Below are 22,351 nucleotides of genomic sequence, written 5' to 3'. Positions count from 1 at the left end.
ATCGATATCTCCTAGTATTATAAGGGGGCCGGTCTACTATAGTTACGTAGCTATAAGCTAGGGGACCTATAAGGGGTTAAAGTCCTTCTAGACTTAGCAGGGCCCGCCTAGATCCCGCGGTGGTATTATCGCGGTACTCGGTATAATATTTATCTCCGTGTAGATTTAGGCCGTCTATAAGTAATAGTCCGATCTGATAACGGTCTTATCGGGGCCGCCGAAATCGTAGCGGAGCCCCTATATTACCTATATAAGGTTAATAATACTAGCACGCTGGCCGGGCAGTACTATATAGTAGTCCTAGAGGGGGTTACTAGGTCTAGGTTCTACCCGGTTATAAGGGTAAGTAAGGTATCGGCCCGGGGGTAATAACGCGGTGGTTATAACTATAGGGGGTAGTATAGGTTAAAGTCCCCTATAAGGACGTGGCGGCCCCGCGGTAGTACTATATCGAATATATCTTATAGGGGTATATTCTAGGGGATCCTAGTTAATTAGTAGTTCTCTAAGTAGATTAACTAGATAATAAGGGTATTATCTTTAATCCTAAATATAACCGCGTAGGTATCGTGGTAGGCCCGCCATGTCTATATATATAGCGGGTATCTCTTATATATATATATAAGGGCGCGGCCTCCTCCCTATATTAGCCGGTATACCCTTTAGGAGGGGCAGGTAGGGCTTTTCGTGAAAGGGTTAAGGCCGGGTTCCTGGATTACCATTATATTATACTTAGCATAGTACCGAAGAGGGAGCTCCCGCTACGCCTAACTCCTCTCTATATTCCACGAAAGGATTTAGATTCTTATTAGTTAGTAGGGGGGGGGGTTAAGAGAATATACCTGGTATAACCGGGGTTTAGTCCTAGCTCTATAGCTCTTACTACGGTGCCTTACTAGCCCTACGGGGGACTATATAAGCGCTTATCGGGCTAGGTATCGGGGAGCCCTCCTATCCTTTAGTCCTTTTCGGGGGGCGTCCCCGGCCCCTATAAAGGGGCCGGTCCTAGTCCTAAGCGATAATAATCAGGGAGAAGATCTATAGCTGCCGCGGGTATACCGCTTCGGTTTAGCGTGTAATATCGAAATCTCTAGCTTAGTACTCATACGCTTCGCGAATCTTCTCGGTCTTTTTTCTTAGTAATCGGTATAAGTCGTCGAAGGTATTATAGTCTCCGGTATAGGCAGTATAACGGCGGGAGCGGTTAGGCGCTATAGCGTTATAGTATCCTAGCCCTTATAAGTACGCTAATTCGGGCTTAGCGTAATAGCGATATACCCTTTTTACTATAAGGTAGCCGTTAGCCTTATAGCCGAAGTATAGGTATTTATAGCACCTAAGGGGGCTAAAGTCAGGATTATATAGTTTATAGATATAGTTACCCCCTTTAAAGAGGAGGGTATTCCGGATAAGGCTTATTACCCTTTCCGGTAAAGCCGATTCGATAAGGAGGAGTATTACCCTATTAGTACCATAGCGGGGTACTCGTTATTATACTTAGAGGATTTTAGCCTCGGGGTTTATATCTTATAGGGATACTAATAAGTCCTCCTCGGATAGGGCGTTAAGGACCTCCCGGGGGATAGCCTTAGTAAGTATAGGGTAGGTTTATACGGCTAGGGTAGCTCCTTTACTAAAGGCCTTTTTAACTTATTACTCCTTATAGGTCGTTTACTATTATACCCCTTTAGTAAAGGTAAAGTAAATATATCCGCTAGGTAGCTTCCGTGCTATTATAGTATTATATTAGGTGGTTATAGCGTTTATAGCTTAAATAATTTCCTTTAGGGTCCTAGCTCTAAGGGGCTAGTTTTCGGGGAGGGTTCCTTAGTAGACTATTAATCCCTGGTAATACTTAACGGGAATTACTTTAGGGGGGGCGGGGTTCTATAGCGACGCCGCGCGGGTACTCGGGCTATAATATTAGCCTAGGTCTCTCTTATACCGCTTATTCCTTTTCAGAGTTCTTTACGGATAATATAGCGGATAGTTATATATAGGTATACTAGCGGTAGTATACTAGCGTCGTTACGGGTACTACGTATCGTGATTAGCTCCTTTACGAGCTTTATAACCTAATTAATCGTGTTCCTATTAGCTAGTAAAGCCTAAATTTCTGCCTTAATCTTAGCTACTCTTAGTTCCGGGGGGCGCGGTAGTCCCCTTTCGGTCTTATATCGGTTCCGCGCTATATCCTGCCTTAGGAGGGGGGGGGGGAGCGCTCGTGTTACGAAAAGTGGGTCTATTACGAATTCTGTATAATTAAGGTTAGGGGGACGCTATCCTATAACTCTTCCAGCTATAACGTAGCGCCGGTATTACGGTGCCGCTTTAATAGTATCCCGGGGGGGAGGCGGTAGTTATAATCTCTATCTCGGTGGTTTTATCGATTTTACTCTTATTACGCGCCCATAGTTAATAGGCGTGTCGAAAGTTAACCGAAAATCGGCCTCTAGTTAATAAGGGTAATAGCGGCTACTTTCTATTCGATATTAGATATATTAGAAGATATCTTTACTTATTTATCGGTTAATTAATTAATTAATAGGTAGGTTAGTAGGTTAATTAATCGTTTAATTACTCTAATTAGATTAATAATAGTTACTTAATAAGTGCTTATAAAATATAATTACCCTTATAGTAGAATAGGGCAGCCTTATTAATATCTATTATTTAGGCGTTATAAACCGGGCTTATAACCATCGTATATTAAAATAGCACTTATATAATTAACTTAATAGAGCAGAAATCTTATATATATATATATATATATATTCAGTTATATCTATATAAGTCTCTTATACCCTTAATTTAGGTAGTAAAGACTCTGTTATGGGTACTATATTATTTAGATCCTATCCGGTCTTTTCCGGTATCCGTCCTTGTTATATCCTGATGCCCGAGGTCCCCTTAGTCAGGCATGGATCCCCTAGGGACCACGTCGTGGTCCGTGTGCCTATGCGACAGGTTACAATCCTTCGGTCAAATCCGTGCCCGTTACGTAACCGTAAAACTACGGTCTATTCAACAACCACTCGTTGCTGTTGTTTGGAGAAGGCTCTTTACCTAGGTAGGCCTCCCGTGTTGCCTTATCTCGACGCATCACCTCACTCATATCCTGCCGAGGTTATCGACAAGACAGAGGTCTTCGTGAGAGATAATGAAGGATCCGTTCCCATTCAAACCGCCTTCATTCCTTGTCCACGCAATCCAGCCATGGGCTGAATTCTTTTCTCTCCCCACATTGCCTCTTCACATCCACGAAGTACTTTTCGCTTGCCTACTGTATACATTTATCTACTGGCCCATCTCGCCTTTCATTTCAAGATGCCTGGTCGGCGAGAGGTACGACAAGCTTCCCCGGAAGAGACGTGTTAACTGGGACGCCCACGTGGTCTCGTTGGTACAGAGCACGCTTATCAATGCTCTTGCGCTATGGATTATGTTTGTCGACTCGGAACGGAACAAGATGGACTGGCAGGCTCGTATCTGGGGCTATACTGGGGCTCTTGGCATGATACAAGCTCTCGCGGCTGGGTACTTCCTCTGGGACCTTGTTGTCACCAGCTGCAATATGGATGTCTTCGGCCCCGGGACTCTGGCTCACGCCGTGAGCGCACTTCTCGTCTACTCCTTTGGGTTTGTGAGTCGTATTGAGCGCCGTAGTCGCATTCGCTTAGTACTAACGTATATTCATCTTCCATAGAGACCTTTCGTTAATTATTATGCGCCAACGTTCATCCTGTGGGAGCTTTCCACTCCCTTTCTCAATATTCATTGGTTTCTCGACAAGCTAGCCCTGACCGGGTCAAGGGCGCAACTCTACAACGGACTGGTCCTCATTGCAACGTTCTTCAGCTGCCGCCTAGTCTACGGGACGTATCAGTCATGCATGGTTTTGGGGGACATCTGGGCTGCCCTCAGCACCGGCCCAGCGATGGCCCCCGATGGAGTGGGCGTTTCACAGATCGGATACAACGTGGACACAATGGGCTTTGCAAAAGGGACAACTGAGATCCCATGCTGGCTTGCGCTATCTTATCTGATCAGCAATCTCATCCTCAACAGCCTCAACTTCTACTGGTTTGTCATGATGATCCGCGCAGTTCGGAAACGCTTTCAGCCACCTCAGCCGTCGGGTACAGAAACAAAGATTCGCGGCCCCGTCGATGCTCATACTGAGGCCAAACCAGCGGCGGCCGTTGAAGGCCGTTTACGGCGACGAAAGGCCTGAATAAGATTTTGTGTTCCGGCGCCCATTCTGAATTACCTAACGCCCTTTGAACCCACATTGGTAAATGGGCATGGTATTGGCTACGCCATGTCATTGGAGCCCTGCATTTCCCCGTGTCTGACTGGCTGCAAGCTGTCGCCGGCGCCTATAGAATTGAACTGGTATCGGTCGAGGTTCCTTATTCGGCTATAGGCTTTGATCTGCGTGGGATGATCTAAACGCATGTCCTTAGCCGCGTCGTGATGTACACGGCTCGAGTAATGAGTGGAGGGTTTGGTGCCCCGTTAGGTTCTATTCTGGGCATTGAATTCGCTGGCTCCCCATTACATGCCAAAATCTCAACCGGTACCAGATATAGGTTGATATTATGTCTGATAAATAATAAATGTCCTATCCAAGCTTCCCTACGGCCAAGCAAAGGAATTCTTAATGCATGAAACTGAAAGCACATAACTAGGGACACAAAGTGCAGGTGCCGCCCCTCAGGAGTACAAGTGACGACGGAATATGGAACTTTGCAAGAACTCAATCAACTAGAAGCCGAAAGGATTGTTCGGCGCTAGAAGCATGTTAGCAGCGCTTGTCCATCGTATTTAGATTCTCCTTGTTAACTTACTTGCTTGGGCAAGGTTCGCCCGGCGGCCTGTTGGCTGCGGGGCCAGGGGCTTGGCCTCGCCGGTTATGCCAAACCGGACGGGGGGCACAGGTCCCGTTTTTTGAGGTTGCAAAGGTTGCAATGCAGACAACGATTTGAAGGAGTCGGCACCCGTAGGCTGCGGCTGGAATGACGGCATTCCCGCTTGCTGAGGGGTCAGCGCTGGCGGTAAAAATGAGTTGACATTGCCTGTGGGATGAGTTTGGAGTGGTAGAGATGGAGAGTAAGACATAGGATAACCGGTGGCCTGGGGAGGTAAGGGAGACAGTGAAGATGGCCGACCAGGTTCGCCAAATGGGGCTTGGGACTGGGGGGTCGCCATCCCCGTCACCATTGGTTGCATGAACTGCGGAATGTTCACCCCAAAAGGATGTGTATCGGGAGCATGTTGTTGACCTGGGAAGCCTGCCATTGGGTATTGTTGCAGTTGTCCCATGAACTGTTGCCGAGAACGAGCTTGATTCAGTTCCTCCATGCTCTGCCCAGGAGGGGCAACACGAGCTTGGTAGTTCGCTCCGGTGGGGAGCGGGCCTAAAGCTGGAGGCGCGAATGCGCTTGGCTGTGTGGATTGGGGCGCAGACAACGGTCGAGCTGCTGGGGGAGGTATCAGAGCAGATCCCTGAGTTGGCGTTATCTGCGGCGGAGTCGGCCGCTGCCGTTGCTGGAGTCCTGAAGAGTTTGGAGAGTTTGCCGCAAAGAAAGAAGGAGTTGCGCCCGGCTGTTGAGACCCTTGTGCCGCCACTTGCGTGTTTTCTGGGGTAATGGTCTGTGATGGCGCCGGAACTTGCGACTGGGTCGGAACTTGCGTCTGGGTCTGGGGTCGGCTTGGCTCAAGCGGAGCTGTTAATAGAGATAATTCCTGCATTGAACTCGTCATTGATGCCGGTGGCCTAGCAGACTCCGTCGATGCCGCTTTTTGCCGCTCTTCGACTTTCTTTGCCGGCTTAATGTCCCAAGCGTCATCATCAAACCCACTGCCACTGGCCTGGGGATTCCTGGGTTCGTCAGTCGAAGGTGCGGGCTTATTGGGTTGAGACTTGTCTTCGCTCTTCGTGGCGAGCCCTTTGGCATCCACGACGTCGCTCGCTTGAACCGCAGGGGCTGGTCGGCCTTTCCTTGTGTTATTGCGAAGTACGCCACCAGGACCCGAAAAGAGCCCTCCTTCTGTGCTGCCGTCGTCATCCGAGCCAATCCCATCTTTGATTTTCTTTCCACGCGAGCCTGTCCGACTATATTTGGCATCCAAATTGCGCATGACCTTCAGAATATCACCTTCGCGCAGACCAAGGTTGCGGAGAACCATTGCATCGACATCTGGCAAGACACTTTCGTCCATAGACTCTTTGGAAAAGGCCTGCGCATATCGTTCGCATAGGCCCACTGCAACGTCGCAGGAAAGAAAGAACTGAAACCAGTCATACTCGGGCTTTTGTGGGCGCTGCACTGACGCACCAGCTCCGATCTTGTCTCCAATGTTCGAGGCTCTGATAACATTGGGGGAGGTTTTGTTTACTTTCTTGACGTTGGAGAGAGGTTTGTCTTCATCGAGAGAGATGCCTGTCAGCTGTTCAACATACTCCAGATCTGGCAAAGACATCTTTGCAATCGGTACGGCAATCTTCACGCCATTCATCTTGTGGAGGTTGATTTTGCCGTCCTTGAGACCGAGGAATTGGGCCTCGACGCTGAATGACTTAGACCTGTCCGTCCAAGTCCGCACTTTTTCGACATCAGGCCCTTGATCAGAGTGTGAGCACAAGTATAATATAAATTGTTTGGGCTGGGAGAAAGGGAGAAGAACATGGGCGAGCCACTCACTCGACTTCCTTGAGTTGTTGGATCCCAACTGGCCGGTCTCGCGCTTGCTCCGCTGCCCAGAGTTATTACCACGTTCCTGAGCTAGGAGGCTGCTGCCTCGGTCAGGCAAAGGCATTCCCGGCCCTACCTGAATTTCTTGCCCGTCTCGTTGACCAGCTTTCATGGCCTCTTTGGTCAGGCGTATTTCCTCCTGTCGATTTTGCTCGACAACTGACAGACCTGCGTTCAAACCGGAGGAGCTAGGTGGCGAGACGGTACCGGTTACTTCAATGTAACTGCTCGGCACAACACCTTCCTTTCCGTTTTTGAGGCGTCTGACCTGCCACCACTCTTCACTCTTGTTGTCATCCAAAATGATAACTCCATCGCCAACTGCGACGGTAACCTCATCGTCCCCTTGGGCCATGAAGTCGTAGAGTACCTGTCCTTTCTTCTGGTGGTGGCTGCTTCCAGCAAGAATGACCTCCCGTAATCCCTGGGCCTTGACTGCGCCAGCCAGCTCACCCAGGGCCCCCACGATTTCTTCAGCAGTATCTTTTGCCCCCGCATGGAAGTCAACGCTTTTGCTGGGCTTGACTAGCTCCAGAAAGACGTGTTTGCCTTCTCGAGAGTAATGTGTCATCTTGTCGGCCGTCCACTCCTGCGTGGGCCCGTCCTGCGTCCTTTCCGGTGCGATGAGGATAGTTCCAGTACCTAGGTTGATTCCGAGAGTCGTCGGCATCTTCTTGCGCTTGCCCATAATAGACACCATTTCATTGATGTTGTACATATGAAAGCCTCCCGGAACACGAGGAGGTGGCGATTCAACCTCGACCCCGTCAGCTACGTGAGGGTGTCTGCGAGGTTCGTCCCCTGCCTGTGAACTGGTGGTTTCCGAAGCAGGCCTCGCAGGCAACTGTGGCGTCCGTCGATTCTTGTCGTCCCCTTCATTACTCACACGAAACTCCGATGACTGAGGGCTCGGCGCCGCCTGCGTCGACTCCCGACGAAGGGAGCGTGCATGTATGACGCTAGCCAGAGCAGCCGCTGGGTCTTCTGTAGCTGAAGATGCCGGGATGAATGGAGGTGATACAGACGTGCCGGCACTGGGTTCATAGGGATGCCCTGGCTCAGCAGCAACTGGCATTGGACGTGTAGGCAGGGAAGGGGGCATGGGTTGGACCGCTGCTGACTTGCCATTTTCAGCGTCTTGGATCTCGATGTAATTCGCAGGAACGAAGCCAAAATCATCCCCCAAGCCAACGAGAATCCAATCTTCGTCTGACGCATCGTACACAGTTAGGTTTGCGTCCTCTGGGAACGACAGCTCTTCGTCGGTTTGGCGCGTGTACTCGTATAATGCACGAGCTCGGGTCATAGGCTGAGCCTAGGAGATGTCAGCTTTCGAATGCCAGTTTAGCAATGATATTACAGTACCTCCTCGACGTAGTTGTTTGGAACGAGGCCCACGGGCTCGTCACCATCTTCTGCGTTAGCCTTCTTCTTCGCTCTCCACCAACCGTCGTCGAAATTCTTGTCCAAGATATAGAGCAGATCCCCTTCAGTGATGGAGAGTTCGCCATCTGCCTGGGGTGCATAGTCGTATATGGCGCGGTATATGCCTTGAAAGCCCATCGTCTTGAGCTCCGCCAAGCAACCTGCTCGGCACAGATCAATCCCGATTAAGGTGGTCTCCCCGCGCGAATGACAGGCCTCCAGTATCAACTGTTGTGTTCAGAAGGACGAAGTATCCCCGCAATTCTCAGCTCCGATCGCATGGGAGTCGTAGAACTTCATCCACACAGACAGCGATAATCAATCTGGGGCGGAATTGAGATTGTAATCAAGACCCCGCCTTGGCTGGATACCACAAATTATGAAGATAGGAAACAGGACGACTCTCGCGCTCGTTCCCTCGGTGTCTCGGGATATCAAAAGAAATGAAAAAAAAGTCGTTGAAAATTGGATCTAGTTCGTCCAATCCAGGGTCAAGCCAATGCCGGGCGGACAGATTCACGATTCAGCGGGGGCGGCGATTCTGGTAGTATCGCAAGAAGCATAAGGCAGGAGAGAATCGTTGTCAGATACAGCGTAACCGTAACCGTTAAATCCGGTCAAAATCAAAGGCTAAATTGATTGAGATAATTGTGTATAATTGTGTAACCTGCCAGGCCGTTAGGGAACTGCTACTACCGTTATATCTATAGTAAAAAACTGTAGGTGTCTGTTTGCCCGGATTACCGAGGTTATAATCAATTTAGGTAAATCTGTGGCTGTTATATATCTCTAAAAACTATAGTCTATTTAATACACCTCCTAATTATACTAAAGCGTTAGTTATATAATTAAAGCTATTCGGAACGGAATAATATAACCTTTCTATTATATCTGCCCTTAAATTCATCTTCTAGTTTCTCTAAATAATCTACTAAGATCTTTACTAGCTTCTTTTACTATAGACGGTCCTTTATATCTAAATATTATAAACTTTTTACAATATAATATATTTATTTATCCTTTTACTACTATCTTAGCACTTATAATATATATAATTATATAACTAAAAACGATATGCCTATTAACCACGGGCGCGTAATAAGAGTAAAAGCGATAAAACTACTAAGATAGCGATTATAACTATCGCCTCTCTCCCAGGATACTATTATAAAGTTACTATAATGCTAGCGCTATAATATAACTAGAAGATCCGATAAACGGTATTATCCTAACTTCGACCATATAAAATCCGGCAAGGCCTAGCAGGGTAAAAGGTAAGATTATTCCTCCTATGAAAGCCGAGCTTAGTAAGATTCGAGTAGAGGGTATAGCCCTCTACGCGAAACTACGGAACCCGAAATAGCTAGACGGGGCAGAGGAACCTGGTTAAGAGGCACCCCTAGCCACGAATACCGCTTACCCCGGTATAACCGGGGGGGGCAGGGCTACTATCTCTGACCCCGGTAATATCGGAGCTAGTAATAGCAGGGAGATATAGGATAAGGTGAAGATAGAGGTTAACCCCGCTAGTTCTAAAAGAACCAGCTAGCCTAAGACTATGAAAAAGTTAAGGGAGGACCAGATATTAACACCTACCATAACTAAGAAGCCGATAACGATATGCTCGTGGCTAAAGATAAGCACTTTATAGGATACTATATAAGGAGGGATAATACGAGGACTCTCCGAGGTTAATACTAGCTAGTAGTAGGTAATAGGGCTACTAAGGGGCCGAACCCCGGAAAGAACTTCCCTATGTTTAATAAAACGCGGATAAAAACCGTAACCTGCGAAAAGTAGCGTTTATAATCGTTTAGGAACGAAAACTAAACGTGATAATATACTAGGAGCCGCTAAATGGCGAGATATAGCTCCGTACTCTACTTAATCTACCCGGCTATAAGAAGTACTCCAATATACGAATATAGCTTAGCCCGGGGGATAAACTCAGAGCAGTTATATATGCTAAGAATAACCTTAATTTATAGTAGCTTAAATTGCTAATACCTAGATCTAAGGACCTACTCCTAGTCCGGGTAAATAGTATAAACTTCCTAAATATATACTAAGGAATCTCGGGAGATTCGGATATATAGGATACCCTAATAGGAGCCTAATAAACGCCTTCACGGATTATCCTTATATAATATATCCAGAGAAAATATCTGTAGCCGTGGCGGGGCGTATACCGTTATCGACCTAGTCTTCTTAATAGTATTATATACCGATATAAGGGTAATAGTAGAGGCCGAGGCTCCGGCCTATTATTACCTGTTATTAAACAGAGTCGGTACTATATATATCGCCCTAGTAAACGATACTATTAGGCCTAATCGCTATAAGCTCTCCGCGGATAAGGAGAAGCAGGCTATAATAAAGAGGGAGGTTATAGATAACCTACGCCTCTAAACCTAATCCCCGAACCAGGACCTAGATAGACTTAATTAGTAGACTTAGTAGCTAATCGATATTATTATAAGCCTTATACGCCGGTTCAGGATAAAACACTAAGGACTTATTATAAATAAAAAGCCCTAGTAGAATGATAAGTACAGGGAAGCTTATAAGGAGGGAATCCGCTATAAATAATATAACCCGGATAATACTAAAGCTCGCGACGACTTTTATAAAATAGTATAATAGGTTAGTAGGGAATACTAGAATGAAAGGATTACGGAGGTTAAGAACGCCGAGGAGCTATATAAGATTATAGGCTAGTATAAACTTAGCGATAGCCTCTCCTCTCTGCCTATCTTCTATATCGGAGTCGGGTATTCTAAGGACGCCTAAAAAGAAAAGTTATTGTAGAGGATAAAACTTATATAGAAACCAGTAGTACTGGACTTTTAGGACCTCTAAAATCACCTATTAAAGCCCGCGGAATAGTATATACCGAAGGTAGTCCTATCCTTAGAGATAAGGCGTGTTACTTTATAGTGGAAGTATATACTATAGCCCCCGGAGGAGATAACGTTAGCGTCCATCCCTCTTACAACTCATGTGGGGGGACCTACGTTTTACGCGCAAACGCCCTAAACCACTCAAAACCTATATCAATCGATAGCTCTTTTCAAGCTCTATACGCCTATCTATAGCCCTGTATTGCGCAGGCGCTAATTTAGGCGTATTATAAGTGCGAAAATGCCTGGAAACGGGCCTACTCCCCCGCGTGCGGGGGAAGAGTCTAACGTGGCCCGTGCGCCCACGCTAACAAAGCAGCAGGCCTCGCCGCGCAGAGCCGTACCCCCGACCTCCACCTAACTATAACGCCATAAACAATAACCCAGTAGCCATAACGCTAGCCATAATAACGCCCCTAACGCCCCTAACGACCCCCCTAACGCCCCTATAACTATAGAGGGCCTAGGAGAGGTAGATATAGGTAATACCTCTATTATAGAGGATTTAACCCTCGCTACGCCTCTAAACTCGAAAAGGCATCTTAGCCCTTCCACACCTACCCTTAGACGTTTTTCTAGGACCCGAATCGAATCCCCCTCGGACTCGGAAGCCGAAGGCGCTTCCGAAACGCCCTCTAGGCCCCCCCCCTACTTCTAGGGCCCCCCCTGCTAAAATACCGAGCCTTTTAGGCTCTAAATAGGCTAAAAAGGCGCCTAGAATAGCTAAAGCCCCCGGAGAAACCTCGGCCGAGCCCTAGAAGTCGACTAGTTCGGTTAGTAAGGCATAGGCTAAGGAACTACTCTAATAGACTCTTTAGCTGCTTTAATAGGCCTATACCCTCGACCCTATCCCTTAGATTAAGGCCCTAACCGCAGGGCTTAAATCTACTATCGACGGAACCCTAAGCCCCTAGCCTCCTATACTCGAATAGAAGGTCGATAAGCTAGCTTAGGCAGTTCGCAGGCTTACAGAACAGCCTAAACCCCTTTATAGCGAGGCTATAAAGGTGAAAAAAGGCCGTATAGCACCCTAGGCCCCTATGTCAGGGGCTTTAGTACCCTTAGCCCCCACTCCCACCTCTATACCCCCGGCACCCCTCCTAACAGACCCTAGAAAGATCCCTAAGGTTATTCTATAACCTACGGCAGGGGCAGAGATTCCAAGGGAAAACTTCGACCCCCTCACGCTTCGGAACAAGCTTAATAAAGCCCTAAAATTCCCTTTAGTTACGGGTATTAGCCGGTCGACTAACGGGAACCTTATTTTAACCCCGGGGCCGAGTTATAGCGTGTAGTAGCTCCTAGAGTCGTAGAATCAGTGGTTTAAAGAGCTAAACCTCCCTCTCTAGCCCCCCTAGCATATAGGCGACTAGTTTAAGCTTAGTATTAAACAGGTGCCTTCCAGAGCCTTTAGGGGTAGCGATACCCCTCTACTCGACCCCTCTAAGCCGCCGTAAAAGGCCCTAAACCAAAGCCTATAACAACAGGGCCTAGGCCTACAGGACCTAGCTACTAAAATCGGCACCTTTAACCCCATTAGGGTAGTAAGGAAGCCTTAGTGGCTAGGGGCTCTAAACGCGTTTTACGGCATAGTGGTTATTTCTATACCCTCCACTAAAGAATAGAAGTACTACCTAAAACAGGGGCTCTATATAGCCGGCCAGCGGCTAAAGGTCTATAAATATAGGCCTATAACCCCTAAAACCCAGTATTCTAACTACTAGAAATTCGGGTATACCCGGGGGACCTATAAGAGCCTAGCTTCCTGCCCTATCTACGCCGTTAAAGGCTATAAGGAGGAATACCACTACTATAACGAGTATAAAGAATACAGAGACTATAAGTATAAGACTATTAAGAAATAGGCTATAATACCAGGGAAAAGATACACTATAACGGATAGTATTATTCGGACCTAATAGTCGTATATCGTAAAGACTTTAACTTAAGGAGGAAAATGGGACTTTTCCCCCTCTACGCTAACATAGTAATTTAGTCTTACCGAACACTCAGCGATCCGAGCGTATCTCGGATCCTATATAGTGCTAATCCATAGTACTACTTAGTTCCTTACACTACCCCCTCTTTAATAGGGCTAGTCCCTTAGGCCTATTCTATCCCCCCCCCCCCGGGCAGAATATATATAGAACTTTAGCCTTATACGAACTCCGCCGTCCGGTTAGCGCTTATAATTAGTCGGTACTTATAAGGCTACGCACCTCCTTCTAAATATTATAACTTCTTTCCACGTATTATTAGGTAATCGGTAAACTAACGGCGGTAATTATATAGCCGACTCGTTTACGAATTACTATTCCTTTTCTAGTATCCCGCGTAATAGCCGGCGATTACTCGCCGCGTTTTATAATATCACACTTATCGCTATACCTTCCTTTATTATCGTAGTATATAGTATTACTAAATTTATTCTTACCGTTCTTTATACTTACTCCCTCTCCGGCCGGATTCGTAACTAAGGCGACTATTCGCCTTGCAGATAAAAGTTCCTGTGGTTCCCCGTAGTTATTCTTCTCTTCTTCCTTTTCCTCACGTAATCTTTATTCTTTATATTACGTTTTAGTTTACTATATAGTTATATTTATATTCACCCTATAGTTAAATAGTCGCTATTATTTCTATCTTATTTCGTAGCGTCGAATAATCGCTAATATATCTCTTCTACTCGGCGTTACCCGAGAGTTACGTCGTATACCCTATAATACCGATAATAGGTAGCTAGGGAGCTTCTCTAATAATCCGCCTTACGGTCGTTATATAGCTTCCCTAGCTACCGATATTTATATAGATTATATTAACTAATCTAATTCTAATATATATAGGTACGTTATTTATCTCCGCTCGCACTAGGCGTGTATATCTATATGTTTATCCTTACCTTCGCTAAGCCTTCGGCTTCTAAAGTATTTAGATTCCGGATAGTCTTCTAGGAGCTACCTAAACTATTTAGAATATTACTACTAGCGTGCTCTAGAAGGAGGCCGATAAAAAGCTAACGCCGATCGGTTAGTATCGCTTCTATCTACGGCTTTAGGCCGTATATAAATAGTTCCGTAAAGCTTTAGATAAAACCGATTATCCCCCCGCCGCCACTAATACTAACCGCCTTATACTCGATAAACTATTATCGATTCGGTCTCTTTTAACTATCGACCTGATAATACGGGTTTATGCCTATTATTCGCCGTCTACTCGGCTTACGCTAACCTCTTCTAGGTTAATAACCTCTAGGCTAATAAGGCCTATTCCCTTATAGGAATGGTTACCCCCCCTAGGGACTATAGCTTTATTACTTTTATTACGCTACGGTGTGCCGTCCGCGAGCTCCGGGGCGCGGATATTAAAGAGTATCCCGATAAGCGTTCGGCTTACGCCGCCGGTTATAACTAGCGCGGTATAACTTCGTTCCCTTATCTATAGGGTCTAGCCGGTGCCCTTACTAGTATTAATAAGCCCCGCCGCCCCCTAATATCCGCCGCCTTTACCGGCCGCCGTACCGCCGCCTATAAGCCCTAAGTTTATATCTAATCGGATAATAAGGATAGTATCGTTAAGTAATCGCCGCCCTCTGCCGCTAGTATCGCCTCCCTAGCCGCTAGTATCGCCTCCCCCGCCGCCTCGCCTATTATTATTATTATTATTATTATTAATCTTACTCCGCTATCCTAACTAACTATAGGAGCCTTTCTAGGCTATACGGTCCTTCTCGGGTAGCTATAGAGGGGAAAACCCGGGTAAAACCCGGGGAAAACCTTTATACACTTCCTTAGGTGGAGAGGTACCGTTACGGGGCCGACGTGGCCCCGGTTTGTCCCTATTACGTATCTGGATCTTACCTCTAGGCCGGTGGCTAACGGGAAGTATAGTAGGCTAGTAGTTAGGTGGGTTAGCTTAGGCTAATCTTTCTTAGTAGAATAGGGGCTAAGGGGGCGCTACCGTGTTTCCGCTATACGGTAGCGACGGCTCTCCCTCCTCGGGCTCCCTATATCCCTTAGGGATTATGCCTTTATTTCTTCCGTTCGGTTAATAAAGAAAGTAAGGGAGGTAGACGCCTCCTGCCTCCCCTAGATAGGTTCCTGCTATATCCGGCGGCAGGTAAGGGGAATAGGGCCTTACCCTATTATAAGAATTAGATAGTTAATATCCCCTAAGGCCTTTATACCTGAAACCTCCCTCTTCCTCCTATAACGCTAATAAGTTCGTTATAGGTTTTCCCCGGTCTATTCCCGCTTACGGTCTTATAAGTATATCATTACGGCCTATACTAACTAGAGAACCCTTTTAGTTTTTCTTATTATATTTCTATCCTATTTTAACTATAGGTGTTTTATAGGTAATATCGCGGTAGCTTAATAGCGTGGGATTAATTAGGTAGCATAGTATCGATTTATATATATAAATAGGCGATCTAAAGTAGTAGTATAATATAAGTTCTCTTCGTGGCGTAGCGGTGCCTTAGTGGTAGCGTATTAATAGTCGTAGATATCGTCTCCTAATAACACTAATACTAATAATAATAACCGCCGCTATAAACGCGGAATAGTTCGTGTTATACCGTGTATAGCCCGGTAATATCGGAGCGTTATCGTAGCGCTAATATAGGGTAGTTATATATATTATAGTAAGCGTTTAGGTATTTACCCCGATAATATAAAAGCCTACGCTAATACCACGGGTATAAGCGCGGCCTATTATTAATATACTAATAGTCGCTATCCCTATAAGGATATAAATTGCCTCGGTACCGTAGTAGTATCGTGTATATATCGGGGTAGATATAGCTAATAGTTTAGTAGGTCCCCTCCGCTACTAAGAAGTAGTAGTAACGCCTTATAGATATCTATTAGGCGTATATAGCGGTAAAGGCCACTAGTAGCGCGGTTATTATTATTATAGGTATCCCCCTTTAATACTATAGCGGTTCCACGCTAATAAGTTATAGGCTAAGGAGCGCCTAGAGACGACGTCCCGGTCTTTTAGCCGGGCCCTAAACCGGGCGTTACCTTCCGGTCGCGGTTACGGCGGCACCGTATCGGTAGAGGTATAGGAGTTATCTTATTAGATAAGACGTTTAGAGGGTAAGATAGACCGTATCCTAGAATACCTTATAAATAGCTCCCCCCCCCGGTCCCGCTACGGCTCCCTAACGGTATTAGCTAACTAGCCTAATAGGGTCTCGAGTATATTAAAAGCGGTATTAATACCTCTAAGGGAGGTAATAACGATAAGAGCTAATCGGTATCGTAATAGTACCACGTTAATACTGCTAGGGTCCCGGCTTATAAGGCCCCTATCCTAATAATTAATTAGTCGTTATACCACCTTATCCCCGATATAGTCCCCTTTTAGTATCGCGCGTATCTTCGTAGGCCTCTATAACTTTAAGGGCGAGGCGGAAGTCCTTAAGCCTCTTCCGCTATAGGAACCACCTTATAACTACCCCGGCTTCTATATTATAGTCTAGTATATTATATAAATCTCCACTAATCGTGAGTAGTCTCCCCACGGCACCGAAAAGCTCCTTACGCTCTTCCTTAGTTATATCCTAGTATTAAAGCACCACATACTCCGCTATTTCTACCCCCTTATTACTATAAAGGCACCGCGTTATTAGAAATCCTAATACCCTTAATTTTTACTAAGAAGGCTTATAGGCCTAGTTTTTTTAATCTAATTTAAGTAAGTACGGCGCTTTATAGTTTTAGGAGTCCTCTATATTTCCGGAGGGAGCGTTATATCGGGGGGCAGCTCGGTGCCGCTACGGCGTAGGTATATAGTCTCCGTGACTCTGCCTAAGTTTAACCCTAGTCCGGTATAAGGGCTTTCCTCGGGGCCGTATTCCCGGCCTAGGTTATTAGGGCGTTAAGTTAGGCTATCTACGCGAGGGCCGTGTAGGTCCTATAATACCGACTTAGTACCGCTAGGGCTCTTGCTACGGCGTATACTCCGGCTAATATCTTATCTTCGGCTCCCTCCTCTTATATCCGGCGGACCTTCCGGGCACTAAGGCTTAAGAGGTATAGGTTAAGGCGGGGGATAAAGGTCTCTTTTTCGAGGACCCTAACCGGCGTGGCTTTATAGGCTCCGGCTACTAATCGGAGGCACTAGTTCTATACCGTTATAAGTGCCGCTACGGGGCTTTACCGGGGGCCGGCCCCTATCTTATAGCCGGTTAAGGCGTAATAGGTAATTACTAATTATATTACTATAAGGTATAGTCTTCTTATATCTGCGAAGCTATACCCCTATACTATCGCGCTAAGCCTTAAAAGGGCGTATATTTAGGTGGTTAGGCGGCTTTTTTCCTTTTTAGTATTTCGTCGAAAGTTAAGCTTCTTATTAAGCTAAATACCTAGGAACTTTATCGCCTCTATTACCGGTACCGAAGTAATACTAAGGGGGAACGGGGTAGGTAAGGGTTAGCGTGATTTCGTAAAAGGGATATAAATATACTTAGCTAGTTTAAACTATAGTCTACTCGTTATCTCCTATTCTAGGTATATCCGCTACACGGCGGCGAGGCGGTACCGCGTTTATACCTTTATCCTGCTACAAGCGATAATATTCGTATTATCGGTATAACCTACTACTATTATTTTAGGGACCCTTTCTAGCTCCTTATATAGAGTAAAGATATACAGAATAAAGAGGATAGGGGAGATTAAGGAGCCTTGTAGTATACCCCCGTAGAGGTACTATAGGGGGGCCGTTTCGCTATTAAGTAATAGCTAGGCTATACGGTCCTAAAGGAAGCTATTAATTAGGGTAATAAGCTATTAGAGGTAGCCTTTTCTTTTAAGCGCCTTAATAAGGTAAGAGTAGGGGATAGTATTAAAGGCGCCTTTAATATTTAGTTAGAGTATTAAAGCGGTGCCGCTATAGGCCTAGCTCGCCCTTACGGCCTCTGTAACTCTTTATACTACCGTCTTTATACTTCGCCTTACCCGGTTACCTATCTATCCCTCCGGGAGGAGCTAATACTCCTTTACTACGGTTATAATCCGGTTAGCTAGTATCCCCTTAAGGACCTTACCTATTATACTAAGGAGTATTATCGCTTATTAGCCCTTTACTATCCTATAGTCGGCCAATAGCCGGCCTTCCTTCTTAAGGATTACTATAGTAGCGTGGCGGCACCTTTTCGGGTAATAGCTCGTTTTAAGGCACGTTATAAAGATAGTACTAAGTCTTTAGTATAAAGGGAGTCTATATACTTTTAGGAGCCCTGCTAGGAGTCTATTAGGGCCTAGTACCGCCTAGGGTTTTATCTTCTTAAGGCGCCCCTATATATCCGCTACGGTAATATCTTAGCGGATATCCTACCCCGGGGGGAATTCCGCGCCTAAGGGCCTAGGGGCGGTAAAAAAGGGGGGGGGGAAGAACTTCCGGTTTAGGACTTCGGCCTTCTCTATATATATAGTTACCGGGTAATCATTATCGTCTTAGTATAATAGTAGCACTAATAAGGGGTCCGGTAATACACCCCCTTTAGTTTATACCTATTTTTATAGCTATTAGAGAAGGCTATCATCCTTCCCGGTCAAGTAAAGTAGGTGCCGCTAATATATCCGCTTTATTACCGCCACGGCCTTATCTCGGCGCCTCTCCGCTTCCTGGAACTCGTCCTATTAGTCCCGGGACTTCCTGAATATATATCTACGGTAAAGGCGCCTTACTTCCTAAGTAAGGGCGGTTAGCTCCGCGTTCTACTAAGGGGTGGATAGACGTTTAGGGGTGCCCCTATAGCGGCGCAGCGCGGCCTTATCGGCTATAGTCGTGAGTTCTACTATTAGGTTATCTAGTACTAAGTCGATATCTTCTAATAATATAAGGGGGCTAGTCTGCTATAGCCGCGTGGTGGCGAGCTAGGGGACCTATAAGGGGTCGAAGTCTTTCTAGACCTAGCACCGCCTCGCCTATTACCGCTAATAGCCCTAAGGTTAGCGCCGAGTTATCGCCTATAGCCGTCCTATCTAAGGAGGAGGAGGAGATAGAGGAGGAGGGTATTAAGCCCGACTCCGATAATATTAAGATAAAGGACACTAATCCCTTAGAGGAGGTTATTATTATTAGTAGCGATAACGACTCCTTTAAGGGTTTCGATAACTAAGGGATAGATTTTCCGGTAGCCGTAGGCGCTATATTAATATGGTTAGGGTCGATTATCTTATAGTCGCCTTTTAGCGTCGTTACCCTGTATATAGTTCTCCCCTACCTTATTTACTATTCCGCTATATAAGATAGTATTAATTTTCTACTCGTGGTTTAATTTTATATACCGGCTTTTGGGCGCTAGTAATCGTCCTACTTCTTATATATATATTTCTTTTACTTTTAGTAACGCCTTACGATAGCTAGAGCGTTCCCTAAATAGTCCTCGGGCTCCTAAGTATTATACTCTATTAGCTAGCCCGCTTATTTTACGAGGTAGAATTTCTATTCTTATTCCTCCTTATAGGCTACGATATCTTTAACCTCCTACTCGTCCTACTCTTCTATAAGCAGTAGTAGGTTATTCGCCGAACCCTTAGCTATAAGCCCGTCTTTCCACGGTTCTAGCAGCGATACCGAAAACACGTTATATATCCTCGAGTACTATAATAGCAGGCGAACCCTATACGCTAGCTCGCCGATCCGCTCTAAAATCTCTACCCGGATATACCGCGGCGTGAGTTTTAAGCTAGCCTTAAAGGGGAAATTAGTAGTAGCGAGCCCTACGAATTCCCCTTTTTCGAAACTCCTAGGCTTATACCTCTTATTATAGTGTTTAGCCTGGATCTTAACCACCGCCTCCTAATAGGCGCGGATCCGTCGGCGGATATCCACTCACTATTCGACGCGTTCCCTAAGGCTTTATATTATAGTATCGTTTCTAGGTTTAATATACTCTACTATCCTCGGGTAATACCCGTAGAGTGCCTTATATAGGGATACTCTAATAGAATTATATAGGCTATTATTATACGTAAACTTAGCCTCTCGTAATTAGATCGGCTAGTAATCGGCGGCCTCCGCCCCTATCGCCCTTAGGAACTTAAGTAGCGTTTAGTACGTTTATTCGGTCTGCCTATCCGTTTAAGGGTGGAATATAATAGATAGTTAGCGAGTAATCGCCCTCTCGCGGCAGAACTCCTCCTAAAACCGATTTATAATAAGCTTATCCTTATCGCTTATAATCCCCTTTAGGCTCCCGAAACGATATTTAACCTCGCTATAAAGGATAGTAGCTAGCTAGGATACTATAAGTGTCTTATAGGTTAGCACGAAAAGTGTATACTTCGTTAAGCGGTCGACGATTATTAGCACGGCGTTATAGGTTTAACCGTCCCTGCCCTTTACGGGTAGGAAACCCGTAATAAAATCTATAGCGATCTCTTAAAACGGGTATAATAGTAGTAATAGCGATTATAGTTATCTATGCTATTTATACCTTAGTACCTAAGCGCTTTAATAAGCCGAGTATATAATAACGTATTCGCGAATATCGTGCGCTAGGTTAACCTAATAAAATTTCCTTAAAACTAGCTCTAGTATCTTATTCGTACCTATATACCCTATACAGGGGTTATTATAGTATTAGCGTAGAATCTTAGTCCGAATCGTCGCCTCCTCGGGGATTATTAGTCTTCCCCTATAACGTAGTATACTATTTTCGTTAAGAGTGTACCCCGCTCTTTTTCCGGTTTCTTATCGAATATTCGCCGTTAAAGATATATAGTTAGCGTTAGTAGTCTATAGCCCTTTAACTAACTACTTAAACTCTTCGCTAGATATACGATAATTTACCGTTTCGCCCCTAGTAAGCTCCCGTACTATAGAATATAGGATATACTAATCCGGGATTATAGTAACCCTAGCCTTAGTCTCCTCCTCCGGCGTATAGTCGGCGGAGGCCTATTAGGCTATCGTATTATTACCGCGGGTCTTCTTAGCCCGTATAATCGCTACGATAATAACACGCGAGGTACTATCCTCTAGGCTTAAAGGTGGCTATTACCCTTATCGCCCTACTCTAGAGCTTAGCTACGCGACGTCTTCGCTTAGCGGAGCGACCCGTTATCTTTTAGGTCTAAGGTCCTTCTCCTAAAATAACCTCCTAATAGCCTATACGTATACGAAAAAAATCGCCTTCTTTAGGGTAGCGTGGATTTACGCGATTTATCGGCGAATACTCGCCTATATATTATTAATTAGACTTAGCTTACTAAAAAGGGTAAAAAGGATATCGCTATAGGATATTCCCCCCCCTATATAGTCTAGCCTCCTAAATAGACTATCCGCTAGGTTTATTTTTCCCGGGCGATACTATACTTCGAAATCAAAAGATATAAGCCGATACACCTATCTAGTAAGCCTTCCGCGAAGGTCTCGCGCTAATACCTATAGCACGCCCTTTAGGGCTTTATAGTCCGTTAGGACCGTAAACGCCTACCCTATACCTTTAAGGTAGTATCTCTAGTACTCTAAGCTTTCTATAATAGCTAATAACTCCTATTATCCTATTGCTTACCGTTATTCTATATTAGTGAGTTTTCGCGAATAGTAGGTAATTAATCGCTACTATAAGTTATACATTTAACTTAAAATTCCGGATACTACTTTATCCGACGCGTTTATCTTAACTCTAGAATCTAGTACGGGGTTCTAATAGCGTAGGATAAGCACCGAGCTAAAGGCGACCTTTAGTCTTTTAAAAGCTTCTTAAGCCTCCGGCGGAAAGTAGAACGGCCCTTTTTTCACGCCGGCCTTATTACCCTTTAGTAGCGCGGATAGGGGTATTATAACCTTTAAGTATCCCTCGATAAATCTCTTATAGAAATTCGTGAATCCTAGGAAGACTTATATATCCCTAAAAGATTCTAGCGCCGGCTAGTCGGCTACGGCTTATACCCTTTTTAGATCTATTATAATACCCTTACGGCTTACTATAAACCCTAAGAAGTCTACCCGGTCCCTATAAAATTCGTACTTTAATAGTTTAGTATATAGTTAGTAACGCCGTAACCTTTTAAGAACCTATTATAGGTGCTTCGTATATTCCTCCTTAGTGCGGGAGTAGATTAGGATATCGTCCAGGTATACGATATAGTAGATATTAAGTAAACCGGCGAGTACTCGGTAAATATACGCTTAAAATATCGCGGGCGTATTCGTGAACCCGAATAGTATAACCGTATACTTAAAGTGTTTATACCGTGTTCTAAATACGGTTTTCTAGCGGTCCTTTTTCTTAATCCGGATCCTATAATA

General features: G+C 45.3%; 2 protein-coding genes across 2 annotated transcripts; one reads left to right on the top strand and one right to left on the bottom strand.

Moving 5' to 3' along the window:
* The first annotated feature begins 3,110 nt into the window (after positions 1-3,110).
* On the top strand, positions 3,111-4,733 carry SODALDRAFT_298853 (DUF887 domain-containing protein). The gene is made up of 2 exons (XM_028608854.1): positions 3,111-3,643; positions 3,707-4,733. Exons 1-2 carry the CDS (start codon positions 3,161-3,163, stop codon positions 4,232-4,234), a joined length of 1,011 nt encoding a protein of 336 aa, XP_028464851.1. The 5' UTR covers positions 3,111-3,160; the 3' UTR covers positions 4,235-4,733.
* A 34-nt stretch (positions 4,734-4,767) lies between these two features.
* SODALDRAFT_281003 (cytoskeleton assembly control protein SLA1) lies at positions 4,768-8,321 on the bottom strand (the record flags this gene model as incomplete). Its single annotated transcript, XM_028608265.1, has 4 exons — positions 4,768-4,793; positions 4,851-6,626; positions 6,708-8,073; positions 8,124-8,321. The coding sequence occupies 4 exons, from the start codon at positions 8,319-8,321 to the stop codon at positions 4,768-4,770; spliced, it is 3,366 nt and encodes a 1,121-aa protein (XP_028464850.1).
* Positions 8,322-22,351: the final 14,030 nt, after the last annotated feature.

The sequence above is a fragment of the Sodiomyces alkalinus genome (assembly GCF_003711515.1).
Source record: "Sodiomyces alkalinus F11 unplaced genomic scaffold SODALscaffold_8, whole genome shotgun sequence".
NCBI classification, from domain to species: Eukaryota; Fungi; Ascomycota; class Sordariomycetes; order Glomerellales; family Plectosphaerellaceae; genus Sodiomyces; species Sodiomyces alkalinus.
Note: the sequence above shows the minus strand (reverse complement) of the source record. Positions and strands in the feature narration are given on the sequence as shown.

What these genes read in the sequence shown, in the direction of transcription:
- SODALDRAFT_298853 (XM_028608854.1), top strand. Translation starts at nt 3,161, where the DNA reads ATGAAGGATCCGTTCCCATTCAAACCGCCTTCATTCCTTGTCCACGCA. An exon ending in TCGTCTACTCCTTTGGGTTT is followed by an intron (nt 3,644 to 3,706) that starts GTGAGTCGTATT and finishes CATCTTCCATAG; the next exon opens with AGACCTTTCGTTAATTATTA.